The 18,148-nt window shown below is 36.2% G+C and overlaps 1 protein-coding gene across 4 annotated transcripts in view; it reads left to right on the forward strand.

Annotated features, from left to right (window-relative positions):
- Window positions 1–18,148, forward strand: part of DIAPH2 (diaphanous related formin 2) — an 823,692-nt gene that overhangs the window by 350,221 nt on the left and 455,323 nt on the right. For all 4 annotated transcript variants that reach the window (XM_019756670.2, XM_074323226.1, XM_019756672.2 and 1 more), the window contains 2 exons: window positions 8,578–8,679; window positions 10,680–10,774. In XM_019756670.2, the coding sequence (XP_019612229.1) occupies window positions 8,578–8,679; window positions 10,680–10,774 (197 nt within the window). The remainder of the gene's footprint in view (window positions 1–8,577; window positions 8,680–10,679; window positions 10,775–18,148) is intronic.

Consider the following 18,148-nt stretch of genomic DNA (forward strand, 5'->3'; position numbering starts at 1 on the left):
CAACGTTGAGAGCATAGACAGTAAATAAGACATATACCTTGTTTCCCCTAAAATAAGACCTAGCCGTACAATCAGCTCTACTGCGTCTTTTGGAGCAAAAATTAATATAAGACCTGCTCTTGTTTTACTAGAATCTGAGACCCGGTATAATATAATATAATATAATATAATATAATATAATATAATATAATATAACATAATATAATGCTGGGTCTTGTATTAATTTTTGCTCCAAAAGATGCATTAAGGCTGATTGTCCGGCCAGGTCTTGTTTGCGGGAAAACGCGATTGTCAGATGGTAATGATGGCTATGGAGAAAAATGAAGCATGCCAAGGGGGAAAGGAGAGCCAAAAAGGAGGGGTTGCTGTTTTGAACCACATCATCAAGAAAGGATTCTATAAGACAGTGACATTGAACCAAGGTCTGAAAGAAGTGAGGGAAGGGCTGGAGATGAAATAGCATCAAGTGCAGACATTCTGCTGTGGGAGTTGTTCTCGTATATTTGAAGAACAACAAGGAAGGTAGTATGGCTGGAATAGACTGGATGGGAGGAACGCAGTTGGAAGTGAGGTCAGGGGAGCTAAGGAGGGGATATGAAATATGAAGTAGGACATTTTAGACTATTGTAAAGACTTTGGTTTTTACTCTCAATAAGACAGGAAGCCACTGGAGGATTTTGAACATAGGACTGACATTAATTAATTAATTCACAGGATTGAGTGAAGAAGGCCAAAGACCGAATGGAGACTGCTTATTAGGCTTCTGCAATAACCTAGGCTAGAAGTAATGGTTGTGTGAGACCCTTAGGTAGAAGTGGAGATGATGAGAAGTGATAAAATACTGGGTTTGCCACCAGTGGGATGTGGCCTGTTAGAGAGTAGAGTCAATGATGATCCCACTTTCTTGTTATTCTTCTTCTTGTTGTTCTCCTTCACCTTCTCCTTCTCCTCCGTCTTCTTCCTCTCCCCCCTTCCTCCTCCCCCTCCTCCTTCCTCCTCCCTCTTCCTACTCCTCTCCCCACTCCTCCTTTCCTTCAACAGTTAGGATTGTGTTGCCATTTATTGACAAGAAGACTAAAAAGCAGGTTTGGGAGTAACATAAGGAGTTTGGTTTGGGATGTACTAAATCTGAGATGCTTATTAGACAATCAAGTGGAAATACCCAGGAGGTGTGATGTTTCTCTAAGGATACGTAGTTTCCCAGTGGTCTTTCATGTGAATAAATCTTCGGTGAGATCTACAACATTGACTTTCTTCTAGATACGCGCAGGTAATACCTGAAACCCAGACTGAGAAATCCTACGTTGTCAAATTGAGACACTGGCTACAAATATTTTGGGGCCTTATTTTGTTTAGTCTTGCTTAGCAAGGTTAACTGCATTCTGCATTAAACTAAATTGTGTGCAGGATTGTACCAGTCTGAGATGGACCACATTACAAGAAGTAAAGCCTAGCTAGGGTGAATATCCTAAGTGTATTCTCAACAAGAAATGGCCTATTAGCCTAGTGGTACTGGGTTTTAGCACTGGAATCCGGAACGTGATGCTTTTCTTAGTACTCCTCTTTATTCGACACACATAATCCTTGAGGTTTTTCCTGGATTTATTGATTTGTGACAGGAATTAGGAAACGTAACATCATGGGAGGTTCTCCGAGTGCAAGAGGTGGCCCACAAAATTTCAGTCCATACTTACAAAGCCTGAGCCAACCTGCAGGTAAAGGGGTTAGCTATAGTTTGAGTAAGGTACCTCACACAGGTTAAACGGTTAACAAGAAGAACTTCCACAACCTCACTTGTCAAATATGGTATTTCAGTTATCACTTCAAACAAGGGAAATTCTCCCTAAAACCTCTGAGATAACTTTATTTGTCCTTCCTAAAATATACATTACCTGCTGAGCTACGGAGGCCCAATTGAAAATATCCAACATTAGCTAGTGCACGTTAAACATAGTGTTCTGGTGATATTTTGCAGTGTTCAGTAATTGACTTAATGAACAGGTGTATCAGTATATTAGTTATGCAGATGTTAATTTGCAGTAACACGTGCTGCCTGATTTGGGGGGTTCTTGTCTAAACTACAACCAGTAAGATTTGTTCCTTAATTAGGAAATCGTTACAAAGTATGCGTGTGTGATTCCCACCATTAGAACCATTACTCTTGTTTAATGTGCTGTAAACTTTGGGAACACTCCAGGTAATGCCATTCCTATGACTTCAGGTACTATGCAGGTGTCAGAATGAAATCTACCTTTCTGTGGGATGCCTTAGTTAGTGTACAGCTGTAGGCAACACAGAGAGGGGACGTTTCACAGCTGTAATATGCAGCACATAAGAGGAGACAGAAATGCAATCTCGTACTCCATATTGCATCAGCTTTGCCTCTCAAGGTTTGGTAAACAAATGTGTCATTCCTCACAAAATGGATTCAGAAACTATTGAAAACAAAATCGTGCTTGCTTACCCAACTGACTAATCTTTACCTGTAGTTTTTATTATTCTCTCCTCTATTGTTTCTGATTCCTAGCTACACTTGGTCCTTGGGATTGTCAAGGCGAACAGTTTATAAAAAGGAATGTGTATATTTAATTTAGTCATATCATTTTTATTTTTATGTTGAAAACAGTGGAAATTTGCAAAGGCAGTTACAGCACACACCCGTGTACCAGCCTCCCAGAGTGAACAAATATTAACATTTACTCATATTTACTGCATGTCTTTGCTTTTAAAGAAATAAAACATCAGAGATAAAGTGGAAGTTTCCAGATTCTGCTTATTCCAGTGTCACTTTGCTCCTCCAAGACAAACACTGTCTATAAAAGACAAGCACTGTCAATAATCTCCTGAATATCTATTCCATGCATTTATAATTTGGCTATATGTATACTCTCTATATATATATTCATCTATAAGCAATACCACACGTAAGATTAGTCTGTTTTATTTTTTATTGAGGTGAATGCTATTTATACTGCATGCACCATTTTCCACCACGTTTGTTTTTCCATTCAGGATTGTATTTGGGATCTAACTTTGTTGAAATATTTAGCTCTAATATACGCATTGTGAGTGCTGGGTTGTAGTTCATTATGTGAATATCCCACGATTTGTTGATCCGTTCCATTACCCCTGGCACATGGGTTGTTTCCAGTTTTTATACTCTTCTCAACATGGCTGCAGTGGTTGTCCTTGTCCTCGATCAGGTGACAGTGGAAGGATTGGGTTATACTTATGGTAAGCACCTCTTATATATATTAGATGTTCATGAATGTTTATTTTAAGGTTGTTGTCCTAACTTTTACTGCCATTGTTGGCACAATCAAATTCTTACTTCTCGGCCACCTCCTCCATACTTAGTGTTGTGAGACTTTTTTGTTATTTCCAATTTGATGACTTTGAAATAGTATTTTATGGGTTGTTTTCATTTGCATTTTCTTGATTCTGGGAGGGCTAAGCATCTTTTTATTCCTTGCTATACGATCTTGGGCAAATGACTCAATTTTTTTGTTCGTTAGTTTGCTCCTTTGTCAAATGACAATGGTAATGCCTACTATATGAGGTGACATAAAAATGAAAAGATTTCCAGGCACAGAGCAGATATTTAATAAAAGTTGATTTTGATGGTGATTGTGTTGATTGGTCGTGGTTACTGCTAGTACTACTACCACTATTATTGTTGTAGTTATTATTATTACCCTTTCCTCTTTTGCCCATTTTTCAATTGTGTTTGTGCAATATTTCCAGAAATGCAAGGATAAAGATGATTTTAAAAAAGAGTGGAAAATAACAATTAAATTACAAAATCATCACAGTTATCACACGTAGAAAACATAGTAGAATTTCCATGCCTGCCGTGTCACATTTGCACTCATTTTAACATTGAGTTATTAATTGAAGTTAAAGTAACTATTTCAACTAATCCATGAAAAAATATTTCTGTATAGTTAGAATCACTTGTGGAATTGTATAAAATGTGGATAAAATATGTATTTATGCAGGGTGATCACAATTTTTATATTAGCTTTATTTACCCTGGCTTTGTGCATTTAGTAGAAAGTGTCATACTTTTACTTCTCCACATAGTTTGTATAATATGTTGTAGCACATCAGTTGATGCTGATTCAAAGATACAATATTCTCTGATGTGGAACTATGGCTTCCAATAATGAAAAGAGAATTTGCTGAGTGATGTGCATGTATTAATTTAAGCTATGCTGTCATTGATAAAGAAAATTACAAATATTAGATATCTTGGAGACACATAATTAGTGGTTTTCGTAAGACCATGTATTTAAGAGTATGAGGAGATGTTTTAGTGGATGTGAGTGGATGTTTGTCCATTTTAAAATCAAGTCATGTGTAGCATTGTATGCTCATGCTGGGCTAACATATAGTATAGGTGTTCATGAAGTATGTACTGAATGAATGAATGAATGAATGAATGAATGAATGAATAGTATTGATGCTGACTTTAGGAATCAATCTTTCTCACTGGACTTTTGAGATAAATAAAGTGGTTATAAAAATTTGTTATGATTTATGGTTAGTTATCACTATGTAAATCATTCAGTATTACCCATTTGTAATATCTTCATATTTGCTACAAATTACAAATATCTTGTCATATGTTCTGTGTTTCCATTGGGATAGCAGAAATTAATAGGAGATTTCTGAACATTGCCTAAATTAGATTCGGGAAAGAATATAACCATGTTTACTTTATTTATGCTGATGAGCATCCCTCAGATGTAAAGGAATACATTTATAGTACAATTGCATGTAAAATTCCATGTATTAAAGGAAATATAAGAATACTCAGTGGGCCTTTTATCTTAGATAATTAGTATCTTGACGTTAACGACTCTTTAATAATAATACAATGTATTATTACATTATTATCTTTATGCAGACAGTATCTTATAATTTTCATTATTATTTGGTCGATTAGCAGTACTCATTGATGCACTCTAATTAATTTAATCAATTGGATTCAAAGCCAGTGGCTGTATGGGTTCTCGTTTGCGTAGAGAGAGATCGCATTTGACTAGAAGCCTAACTATGAACCTGAGGACCATAGGGCCATCGATGAGAAAATCAGTTCTTAAAGTTTTTGTATTGAGGCTTAACATCTTTTCAGTCACATCCAAATAATTACAGAATCCTGTACTTTAAGTTTCTAAATTATTTTTTAGTGTTATAAGCACATTTAACATCAGATGTACCCTCTTTTTAAGTGCACCATATGTTAACTATAGGCACAATGTTGTACTGCAGATCTCTTGAACTTCTTCTTGTATAACTGAAACTTGATTCCAATTGAACAGCAGCTCCCCACTTCCCCCACCCTCCAGCCCCTGGCAACCACCATTCTACTCTTCGTTGCTATGAATTTGGCATTTTAAATGCCTCATATCCATAAGTAGAATCATGTCCTTCTGTGACTCTTTTATTACATACACTTCCTGTCCTCCAGGTCCATCTATGTTGTTGCCATGTGGTGGGATTTCCTCCTTTTTTAAGGCTGAATAATATTCCATTGTGTGATATGCAGATATGTGTATATGCATTATACATTTTCCTTATCCATTCATTCGTTAATGGATATGTAGGCTGTTTCCATATCTTGGCTGTTGTGAATAATGCTGCAGTAAATACAGGCAAACAGATATATCTTTGAGATTCTGATTTCGGTTATTTTGGATTATGTACCAGAAATGGGATTGCTGGGTCATATGGTAATTCTGTTTTTAATCATTTGAGGAATCACCATACTTATTTTTAGAAAGGCTGTACCATTTTATATTCCTACCAACAGTGTACAAGGGTTTCAGTTTCTCCACATCCTCACCAACACTTATCTTTTGTTTTGTTTTTCTTTGTTGTTTTTTTTAAATAATATTTATCTTAACAGATGTGAGGCGATATCTTATTTTGGTTTTGATTTGCATTTCCTTGTTGATTAGTGATGTTGAACAGATTTTCATATATCTGTTGGTTATTTGTACGTCTTCTTTGGAGAATATCTCTTCAAGTTTTAATCAAGTTATGGAATTGTCCATTTTAAAATCAAGTTATGGAATATTTAAGATTTATAAGCATTGGAAACATATGGAATAAAAACATCTTAGGACAAGTGGCATTTTGTAGTCATTATGAAACCGGGGGATCTTTAACATACTTGTCTGAAGGCTTTAATACTGTTGGGGGAAGTTTTACATAACATTGCCTCTCTTCAAATTCTCTATTTATCTAAGCCAGTGTCTGTGATTGGTGAGGAGTGCTTCTAAAGACAAGAAAGCCAAAGGCAATCATAGCCACTGGTCAGTATCTGTTGATCATGGCTAAAACATGATTGTTTTGGAAAGCCTGTCTAGGTAATGGACACTTAAACTAGCTTTGCTCTAGTAATTCTCAGAATAGCAGTGCCCACTCATGGAATTCTTACCATTTCTTGAACCTAGGACAAAGCCAAATTGCATAATACAAGGAAAGTGTATTAGGATTCCAAAACAAAACTGTGAACTCAAGTTATTGAAGACATCGAGTCTTCATTTTAAATAACTTGTTCACTTAAAGAGGGGAGAGGTTGAAATGTAGAAATGCATTAATCAAAGCAGTGCAGAAATATGAAGGCATATAAAATGAGCATTGTGTATGCCTGGGTTAGTCACGAGTCTGCTAGTTTTCAGCCTGTTAATATATCCTTTGTTCAACGGCATTTTTATTCTGTATATGCTTGGTTAGCCAGTCTCCCATAGTGGGGCTTAGAGGCATATCGAGAGCTGAGGACAGTTTTCTTGGCTATCTCTATGACTGGGTTAAAATTACTGAATAATTCTAGGAATAAGTTCAATATGATTCAGATTTTTTTTTTTTTAATTGACAATGGGAATGACTCTTGGCCTATCATTTCTTTATATACAGTTGTCTTAAGCTGGGACTGCCTTGAAAATTAAAATAAAATTCTGATTATTTCATAGGAAAGATCCTTTGAGGAACATCCTTTGATGATTTTAAAAGAAATACATTAAGTCATTTTTCTTCCAGTGGTAGCGATAACTCTACAGTGTTAAGTAAACACGACAAACTGCTTGTCATCTCTCCTAAGATTATGATATTCAAGTGTAATTATCTAGTCTGCTTAGACTCTGCATCACTTTAGATTGGTCATATCAGTAAAGCTTAGAACTAACTGTTAGGACTTTAATTATTCAGACAATTTATTTTATCTGTTATTTTTATAGTAAGTTTATTTAATTTTCACCTATTTTGCACCATTGAAATAAAGGGCGTCTCAGTGGACTTGCAGTATTTTGATGCATTCTATAACATGTCTAGAAAGTTTTCCAGATGCTAACATCTTTGAACGCATAGCCTAGCAAAACTGTACTGTGGTTGTGTGTTGATTTTCCTCTAAAGAAAACCGATAACTCATTTGTGATCTCCTTAAAAATGATGAGGTAAATTAAAATAGCAAAAGTAATTATTGCCTCAAAATGAAGTTATATTTTTTAAAAGTAATAAAGAAACAGCGAGGTTATGGCCATATGATTTAGTGACGAAGTTTAGAAGCATGAGTTTGGGGGCAAGAACCTATCACTCTACTTAACTGGAAAAAAAAAAAATGGTGGCTTTACTTTTCTTATACGTTTTCATGGTCCCATTACCTACAACTCTATTTTTATATTAGGAGAGGTAAACTGCCAACACATGAGCACAGTGGTAGCTGTAGAATTTCTGCATAGGAAGGGTTTAGGGATTTGACATAAGCTTCATTTTCATAGCAGACAGTCGCATTGTTTTTCACATTGGTTTTTGGAATGGCTTATTTGAGGGGAGGGCTGATGGAGGTAATGGGAGCTAAAGCCACTCCTCACAGTTTCAGGTCATTTTAACTGTTTGTAACTAGAGGGTTACCTTGTGAATACAGCGTAATTCTGTCTTTTGTTCTAAGAAAGCAGATAGTACTAAAAAATGGTGGGGGAGACAAATCTAACTTACTCAAAAGACCATGGCTTTGAGGTTGGTTAATAATGTGTATGCAAAGAGCTGCTAGCATTGTGCAACTTGTAAGTGGTTCATTTCTATTCTTCAGAGCTGTGTCAGCAAAAATTTTTATATGGCAACCTGTGTAGTCGTTAAAGTTACCTTAGGTACTTTAAAGCAATTTCACTGAATGGAAGACATGCCTAAGTTTTAACATAATTTAGTACAAATGCATTTCTTTTTCCTCATTTAGTCCAAATTAGGGAGATTTTACTACATATTTAATTCTATTGCTGCTTGTAGGTACCTGGTAAAGGACTAATTAATGTTGCACATTAGTTAAGAAGAAGTAATTGATTTTTGGTTCCATTTGGCGTATCTTTTCTGCTTAAGTGCTGATATTTAATTTGTAGGGAAATCTCTAAACAGGTCTATATTTTTGTGTTTATTCTCTTCGTAGAACTAATGAAATAAACACATTTATTGATTTTGGCATGAGGTTTATTAATGTAGTTAATATGCCTTACTAATGTTATTTCGTGCATTTGGATTAGTACCATTATTGTTTATGAATGAACATTTTTCTTTCAGTTCAAAAGAATGTAGAAGCTTCAGAGGAAAAAAAGACCCTACCTGCAAAGAAGAGAGTGAAAGAGTTGAGAGTTTTGGATGCCAAAACAGCCCAGAATCTGTGTATGTGACCTTTCCTATGTAGGGAGCAGGGTGGTGATGGTGGTAGTGAGAGTGGGTTGTTGAATTTACAGAGGGTGCCAGAAAATGTATACACATTTTCAAAAAGGAAATAAACCGTGTTAAAATTGCAATACAATGAATGACACTAGCATTCATCTGATTAATGCCATCCATTGAGCAGACGTCACACTACACATTGCTACTGTAACTCAACTTCAAAAAGTAATACATAGATAACATCTCTTAAGATGTGTACATTTTTTTGGCACCCTGGTATTTAAACAAAGTTGTAACTTCCTTGAACAAGTATATTTAGCACCTGCTAGAAACAGGATTCTGTATAATCATGATTTGGTTTGCCTTTTTGTTATTTCGCCAGAATGGAGGCCATCGTAATTTAGCTTTGGTTAGGCTAGATGAAATTTATGAATGATATACGCATTGTTAGAGGACACAGTGAGACATAATAAGGCAGAGTTGAAAAGAATGTTATTTGTTTTTCCTTCTGCGTAGGCATGGTAGTGATAGTTTTAAAGTATTCACTACTCACATTGGGCAAATCCTTTCACTGCTGTTCCTTTATATTTGAAGTAATTGTGATGTGAGCTAGTTAAATTGTTAACCACTGCACTTTAAAACTGGTTACTGAACCTCAAAACCTTTAACAAACCAGTCAGCCATTAAGTATGCTTTTGCCAAAGCAGCTTGGATAGTTAAAGCCATCGTTATTTAAGTAGGCCTTAAGTTTTACTTGACAAATTCTCCCCTTTGTATTGAATTCAGCATTTTTTTTTTTTGTCTCCACAGTAGATTGTGTTTATATTCTGAGGATACTAAAACACTGTGCACAAGAAATTTCAACACACCAAGCATTTCTAATTACGCAGAGAGATACCATAGGAGTTTATTTTGTTAAAGAATGTGCTGTAGGGAATCAGAGTAAAATAAACAATTCTTCATTCTGTCAGTAGAAATGTTACTGTCAGAAAAGCAGTCTCCTAATAGCTGTTGTGAATGTGTACATTGCTTACTTGACAGTACATTTCTTTATAAAGTGGAGGGATGTTCAGTATTGTTTGAAAAACACAGTATGATCTTTAGTGGCTAGTTGATATCTGTCAACATTATTTATTTCGATTTTAGAGTTCTCATTTGGTGTTTATTTCTAGGTAATCATTTCCCTGGACAGTAAGGATGTTTTATTCTTTAGGTGCCAATGAAGTCATAAAGACCTTCCAAGAAAAAAATTCTTAGGAATATATTCATGTTCTGATGATAAGAACACACGAATGTTCTTTAAAAAGTAGTTTAGTGGAATGTATTGTTTGAAAAACACTTTCTAAGTAAGTGTAAGCTTTTCTGGGTATAATTTGTTGAATTATTCCAATATGGCATAGTAAAATTTAATTAAGAAAAAATTGACAATGGAAATCGTGATTCAACATATAATGCAACTAGTGGTATACCACGTGGCTATCAGCAGGAATGCAGAGAACTTTGACAATCCAGACCCTTTAATTGTTTCTAATATGGGCGAACTATAAAGTGGATTGATAGGTTTTTTTTTGTATTTGGTTACTTTATTGTCATTCCTGAGAAGTACTGCATTGGATGCAACTGACAATCTCCATACTAAATTCAGTGTTGAATTAAAAGGCCAACTTGAAATCAAATCTCTAACTTTTCATGGGTTGTTTTGTATCAGCTCAATCCAAAATGCATAAACATGTAGTCATCAGTGCTATTAGCAGGAGTTTTATTTTGTATATAAATATGCGTGAAAACTGTAAACATTAGAGCCTGTGATAATAGGCCATTTTACCTGCCTGAGTAGTATAGTCCAGCCAACGGGAAATATTTTTGTTTGTTCTTAACTCTGTAAATTAATATTAGTGACAGAAGTTTCACATTTTGAGTCTATGAAATGGGAATCAGGTATTAAGTAGAACTTGAAAATTTTGATACTGTTCTATCTGTAACAACCTCGTTTTCTATTTTAGCGATCTTCCTAGGATCATATCGTATGCCATATGAAGATATCAAAAACATTATTCTGGAGGTCAATGAAGATATGTTGACTGAGGCCTTAATTCAGGTAACTTGCATATTTTTCTAAATTCATTTTCTGAGGTATTTCTAGATTGCTATCTTCTGAATGGAGTTAGGAGAAAATGTTCTGTGTTTGGATAATACAATCAGCTGTGTTGATAGTCAGGGGACTCGACAGAAGATCTAGGTTCTAGCTCTGTTTCTGTCATTTTTTAAATACGTGGTTTTTTTAAAAAAGTTTTTGCATATATAGACACATTATGTCATTCACTGTACAGATAGTAGCATGTATTTCATTATCACAATGACTCTGTAAAGTATATATTGTTATTACCATTTTGTGGATATAAAAGAGGAGAGAGCAACAGGTTAAATAGGTTGCTCAAATCAGTGGGTAAAGAAATGGTAAAGTTACCCTTTGTTAGGCACTTAACGTGCTGGGGATTTTGCCAAGGACTTTATGTATTTTATCTCATTAAATCCTACCACAATCCCCTGAGATAGTACTAATATCCTCATTTTACAGACAAGGAAACCGAGGCTTAGAGAGATTGCCCGATGTCACCTAGCTGGTAAGGGACATTGTGGCAGAGCTGGGGTTCAGAGCAAGGTCTCTCATGACTCTAAAGCCATTGCTCTTTCTGGTCTATTACTCCACGTCCTGTGGGCAAACCATTTCCACCTGCTGCACCTCTGCGTCCTGATTTGTGATCACAGAGTCACTGTGATGATTAAACCAAAGAAAGAGTTTTCTAGACTAAAGCACTATACAAGATCTAACATATTGGAATTTTCAGTATGTCTTTTAATTTCTAGAAGGAAACACTGCAGAGTTGTTTTCACAGAAGGGCATAGTTAGGCATTGTAGTTTTTTGTTGCTGTTGTTTGTCAGCCATGCAGTTTGCTTTGATTTTAAGAAGACTGAGTAGTTTATGCTTTACTAATTTTGCCATGTCTTCCTCAGACTGTCTCTAAATCTCAGACAACCCGTGTTTGTCATTTGAGCAGGCTGTGTCTATATGGAAGATCTGTTAACCTAAAAATATAAAGGTCTTTCAAAGTGAGAGGCAAACAAGTGTTTATTTGAGATCAATAAGAGCAGCTATTTGGGAATCATTAATTCAGGAGGAAGTCCAGGTAATGTGCTGATTAGGAGACAAAGGCAATGGGTATTTATGAGAAAGAGAAGGGAAACAATTGCATCAGTAGAAGGAAGGCATTTCACTTGGTGTAGATAAGCTAACAGTGATGTTAATCCTAAACAATGTTTTTAATTTTCCGTCCAGTAGTCATCAGTTCATTAGTCATAATAATGTCTTGCTTGTTATCTTTGCAAACAGTTCTTTTGCAAGGCACAGGTCTCCTAGTCTCAGTCCAAAGGTTGTTTTGCCCTGTTTTAACATTCTTTTTTTTTTTCTTTTTTCTTTTTTTATTAAATTTATTGGGGTGACAATTGTTAGTAAAATTACATAGATTTCAGGTGTACAATTCTCCAAAGAGGACATACAAATGGCAAATAGACATATGAAAAAAAAAATCCTGTTTTAACATTCTAAATATTTGAAGCTAAAGACGTGCAAGGCAGTTCCTCTGGCTTGGTAGCTCCAGCACAATTTTAAAGGTGCTCCATTTGTATTTTTTGTTTACAGTTCCTCCATTTTACAGTTTACTTTCTGTAACGTGTTTCCCCGAAAATAAGACCTAGCTGGACTATCAGCTCCAATGCATCTTTTGGAGCAAAAATTAATACGAGACCCGGTATTATATTATTATGTTATGTCACGTTATGTTATGTTATGTTATGTTATGTTATGTTATGTTATATTACATTATAGAGACCCGGACTTATAGTAAAATAAGACCTGGTCTTATATTAATTCTTGCTCCAAAAGATGCATTAAAGCAGATTGTCCAGCTAGGTCTTATTTTCGGGAAAACACTGTGTATGTTTTAAATATAGATATATTTATTAATACTAAGGTCTCTCATCATTTATATAGGATCTTTGCGATGTTAATAAACACCTATATTAATTTCAATAAGAGTTACACTTTGATAAGAAATCCCCTTGTGGCAAAGGTGAAAAAAAAGCTTTTATCTGTGCAAGTAGCAAGTACATAGTTCTTTGAGTTGAAATGGAAAGCAGGATTCTTGTATAACAGTTAGAACGAGCAAGGCATGAAGCCAAAACATGATTTTGTTTTATTTTTTTTTTTCAATTAGACAGTTTAAATTTAAACTACAATAAGCCAAACAAATTTCTGACTCCTACTCTATAATTGAAACTTTCTAGTCTTTTCTCTGTGTAATGAAATTATTGTAAAATAGAACCATATTTGGAAGAATTAATCGATGTAGCCATTTATTAAACCCATTAAAACTGTAGTTTTTCTTTTACATGCCTTGGTAAATTAATAAGAATGTAAATATGCAGAATGTTACTATGGTATTTATTTCCCAGTAATATTAGAAACTATTATTTTTTAAATCATGTTTTCAACTCTTTAGGGAATGTAAGAAGAGAAAGATTCTTATTATGAATGTCCCAGTAATATGCAACAAGCTTTTAAAATGTGTATATAGAAATGTGTTACCTGGGATTATTTTTTAATGTTTCACTTTATTTTGTAGCGTAAACAATATATATTTGTTTTTCTCTTTAAATCGGGTAATCATTGTCCAGTTGGGTGGAATGAATTGCTTACAATTTAGAGATGGCAGTAAATTATGTGCAAATTTTTGAATTTGCTGATTTAATCATATCCACAACGCCGACCAAACAACTGCTTGTCAAATCATATTATCAGGCTAACTTTTGGATTGTACTGTGGGGAGGTGAGTGAAGGAGAATCACAGTGTAGATCCCGCCAGGCTCCTTTTGTGCATGTTACCTTACGCTTCCGTGCATTACCTGTTTGCTGTGTATGGGTTAACCTGGTCCTGTCTTATCTCTTCCTCTTATCCAGACCTCCCTTCACATTTCCAAGCGTTTATCTCCTTTTTCCCCCCCTCACATATCTGTGTGTGTTTTTTTTTTTTAATTTTATTGGGGAAGGGGAACAGGACTTTATAGGGGAACAGTGTGTACTTCCAGGCCTTTTTTCCAAGTCAAGTTGTTATCCTTTCAGTCTTAGTTGTGGAGGGCGCAGCTCAGCTCCAGGTCCAGTTGCCGTTACTAGTTGCAGGGCGCACAGCCCACCATCCCTTGCGGGACTCGAGGAATTGAACTGTTAACCTTGTGGTTGGGAGCCCACTGGCCCATGTGGGAATCGAACCGGCAGCCTTCGGAGTTAGGAGCATGGAGCTCTAACCGCCTGAGCCACCGGGCCGGCCCATATCTGTGTGTTTTACCCCTTGCATCTTCTGCCCCTTCAATTTTGTGCCTGCTTTTTGTTGAAAGCACAACACTGACGCCTTTTTTTTTTTCTTCACACAAGCCTGCTTTCCTTCTCAATGCCAGATAGTCTAAAATTTCCTCCTTTACCCTACTCAATCAAAACTCATTTTCTTAGTTCTGCTTGTGGGAGACAAGAATTTAACATGCAGTATAATAGAATGTGTGATTGGAATTGTGCTGCTTGGGTACAAGGCACAACTGATGAGTACCTCACCTGACTTATTGAAGTTAATGTGGCATTTATCCAGACAAATCAAATGTCTGAGTATCATCTGGTAAGGAGAAAGGGCCTGGGTTGAAGCAATTATTTGATTTGCCAGCACCCAAAGGAGTGCTTGCACCCTCAGGCAAGAGAAAAGAGTAGACTCACCAGTGCCTCTTTCTCCCTCCCATCCCAGAAACATTTGCTTCAGTGATGCAAAAGTAACATCAATTTGCCATTCATAGGAGCCGTTTGCCATTTATGTCTAATTACCATGTAGCACATCTATAATGCATAGCATTAAATATGTATCATCAGATTAACTTTGTTGCAAGCTCTATTTGATTACAGTGCTAAACTCTATCCATGCATAAAGATAGTTGGTTGCTCAAGTGGCATGGTTGTCTCCTCATAACAACAAAAACAACAAAAAACAATTAAGGACACATTGCTTTCTAGAGACTTGAATAAACACCAGTATTCTCTCTCCTAGTATGGGTCAATAGGCTCTTGCCTGACAGAAAACTAATATATTTTAGTTATTTGGCAAGATAAATGTCTTACTTAAAAAAAGATCAGCAAGATCAAGCCCAAATTTTAATGTTTTTAATAAATAAAAATACTAATGTCTCTTTTATTTCAAAATATCTATCTTTAAGCTAGAAACTGAGTTTGCCATGTGGAAGAAGTTGAAATGTCCTAAACTACTCACAGGAGCTCATCGTAACATTTAAAAAGTACATCATATCCTGAGGTTGTTGAAGAGCTTTTAATATATGCAATTATGAGTTAGTTCCAAATAATGTGTACTAAATTTAGGTGATTTTTGGAGTCATTGTTTCAGCTTTGAAAGTCTCTTTCAGTGTAATTGCTCTCTATTGAGAGAAAAATCTAAGACCAGTAACTGTTTTTAAGATATTAGTAGTAAAAAGGAAATATTTACAGACGTACTTACCTATATAGAACATTGACAAAAAATGAAAGTAAGTTTCAAAAAAGTGATTCAAATCTTGAGGGAAAAATAGAAGTATGTTCTGTTTTAGAACATTAATGCATGCAAATGATTCTTAAATGCTGAGGAAATTCTTGTTAGTGTGGAATTTATGGTGACATTCACAAAGCGTATACAGAAAAAAAAGATAAGTAACATAGAAGGTAGTACAATATTACTGCAGAATAATTTACAAAGATATGTGTAAAGCAGAGGTTGATAATCAGGTTCAAAGCCCCCTTTGGGAACCAAAAAGATTCACAGGCTCCTGAACTTAGATGTGAAAAATACTGTATCTTTTTTTCTTTAACTTCTATTATTTGGTATTTCATTTGATTAGCAATGTAGGCAACAGACCAAAAGTAGTATAATATTAACAGTACCTCTAACTTTGTCACTAATAGAAATAATAAATATTTTCATATCTCATTAAATTTGTGGTAAATATCTTAAATCACTATTTCAAAATTACACTAGTTATTAAAGCTGTAACTAGATCTTTTTAATGCTTTAATCAGGAAGCATATCTATTACATCACAATTTATTTTTGTGACTATGTTGATAACTATGTCAATATATTAGGTTGGTACAAAAGTAATTGCGGTTTAAAAGGTTCAAAATAATTGCAACAACTGCAGTTACTTTTGCACCAACCTAATAACTGCTTTCTTTTTTATTCCTATGTATTTATTCTGAGAAGAGATCCAAATGCTAGTACTAAAGGGTTCATGGCACAACAAGAAGGATAGAAACTAGTACAGGAAAGTTTCCCATTCAAGATGGCAGAAATAAGTCTTCTCGATTTCAGTTGTCCCTCACAACTATCCGTAGAAAGGACACCATTGTATAAACCCCAGAACCAGTGTTGATTCTAATGCACCCTCCTAAACCACAGAGATGAAGGACCACATTAGAAGGGTAAGAAGAACAGCCTCATTCTGACCATTTTGCCGCTCCTCGTATGGGCATAGCACTGCACTGAGAGTGTCCCTGAGGAATATGGTTCCTCTGTTGGGAAAAGAGAACCCTAGGTGGACATCCAGCTATCCCAGCATTGTGCAATGCTTTCTAGAAGGCTCACGCGGATCTCACCTCATGAAGAGTTACTGCAGGAGTCTTCAAGGCTTAAGAACTGGCGATCAGATAGAGATGGAGAAAGGAGGGTGGGGCTTATAGCAACCAGCACTCAGATATAGGCAGACCACATTCCTGCTTCTAGCACCACTGGAGAAGAGATCCCAGCCACTGGCTCTGCCAGTCTTCAGAGCCAAATTGGTGGCCCCATCTTGCCAGGGAGTTTGGTTGGCAATTTTGACTGATTTGGGTCCCTAATCAAGGGGCTGTCCCAGCCGTGGAACCTGTTCTACTTCCTGCCCAGGCAGGGAACAAATTTGCAGTCCTGTGTAAATGCTGAATATAGCCTTCAGTCTCATCTGTCTGAGAAGCCTGGCTAGAGAACCCAGGTAGCAGTGGAGCCCGTTCTACAACCCTGCCCAACTGTTGAGTATACACTCTGGCCCCACATAACCAGGGAGCCTGAACAGGGATTCTGGACAACAACAACCTCAGAGCCCGACCTACAGTGGCACCAAGTCATAGAGTCCAGCCTGTAGCCTTGCCCATCAGGGAGAATAGCCAATGACTCTGCCCCATTGCTAAACACAGCAGTGACCCAGCCTCGTTAGTGAGCACAGCCAGTTATCCCACCTAATTGTGGAGCACAACCTTTGGCTCTACCTGATTCAGGAACCTAGATAGTGACCGCACTAGATCACAGAGCACAGTCTCTAGCTCCACACAGCTGTGGGATATAGTTGGAGGCCCCTCCTGATCTCAGGAAGTAATATCACTGTATCAGAGAGTTATCTGCATGTCCATGTTCATTGCAGCGTTTCTGTTTCTTTACAGTAGCCAAGACAGGGAAACAACCTGACTGTCCATCGGTGGACAAATGGGTAAAGAAGTTGAGTCTCTCTCTCTCTCTCCCTCTCTCTCTCTCTCCCTCTCTCTGGAATATTATTCAGTCATAAAGTAGAAGAAATAATTTGTGACAACATGGATGGACCTTGTGGTCGTTATAAGTGAGAGAAGTCAGACAGAGAAAGGCAAATACTCTGTGATCTCACTTATATGTGGGAAAAAATACAAACAAATTTGCAGGAACAGATAGATTGGTGGTTTGCAAGAGTTGGGGGAAAGACAGAATGGGTGAAAGTGGTTCAATGATACAACTTCCTGCTATAAGATAGATAAGTCCTGGGGGTGTAATGTAAAGCATGGTGACTGCAGATAACAATACTTTTGTGTATTTGAAAGGCGCTAAGAGAGTAAGTCTGAAAAGCCCTTACTAGAATAAAGAAAAAAATTATGACTATATGAGTTGATAGATGTGTTATCTAACCTTATTGTGGTAATCATTCTGTAGTATATATGTTTATCAATTCATCAAATTGTATATCTTAAACTCACACCGTGTTATATATCTCAATGAAATTGGAGCCATATTTTTAAAAGGGATTTCTCAATTAAATGACTTTGAAATTTCCCTTAAAAATAATGCAAGACATTAAAATGATCAGTGATTGCCTTCATTAGTAGGGAGGCAGGGGTGAATAGGCAGAGCACAGAGGATTATTGCAGCGGTGAAACTACTGTGTATGATACCATAATGGCGGATACATGTGATACATTTTTCAAAACCCATCGAATATTCCAGAAGATTGAATCCTATTGTAAATGATGGACTTTGGGCAATATTGACATGTTACTGTTGGTTCATCAGTTGTTACAAACGTACCATTCTAGTGGAGGGTGTCGATAGCGGAGGAG

Source organism: Rhinolophus sinicus, chromosome X (assembly GCF_036562045.2).
Source record: "Rhinolophus sinicus isolate RSC01 chromosome X, ASM3656204v1, whole genome shotgun sequence".
Classification (NCBI taxonomy): Eukaryota; Metazoa; Chordata; class Mammalia; order Chiroptera; family Rhinolophidae; genus Rhinolophus; species Rhinolophus sinicus.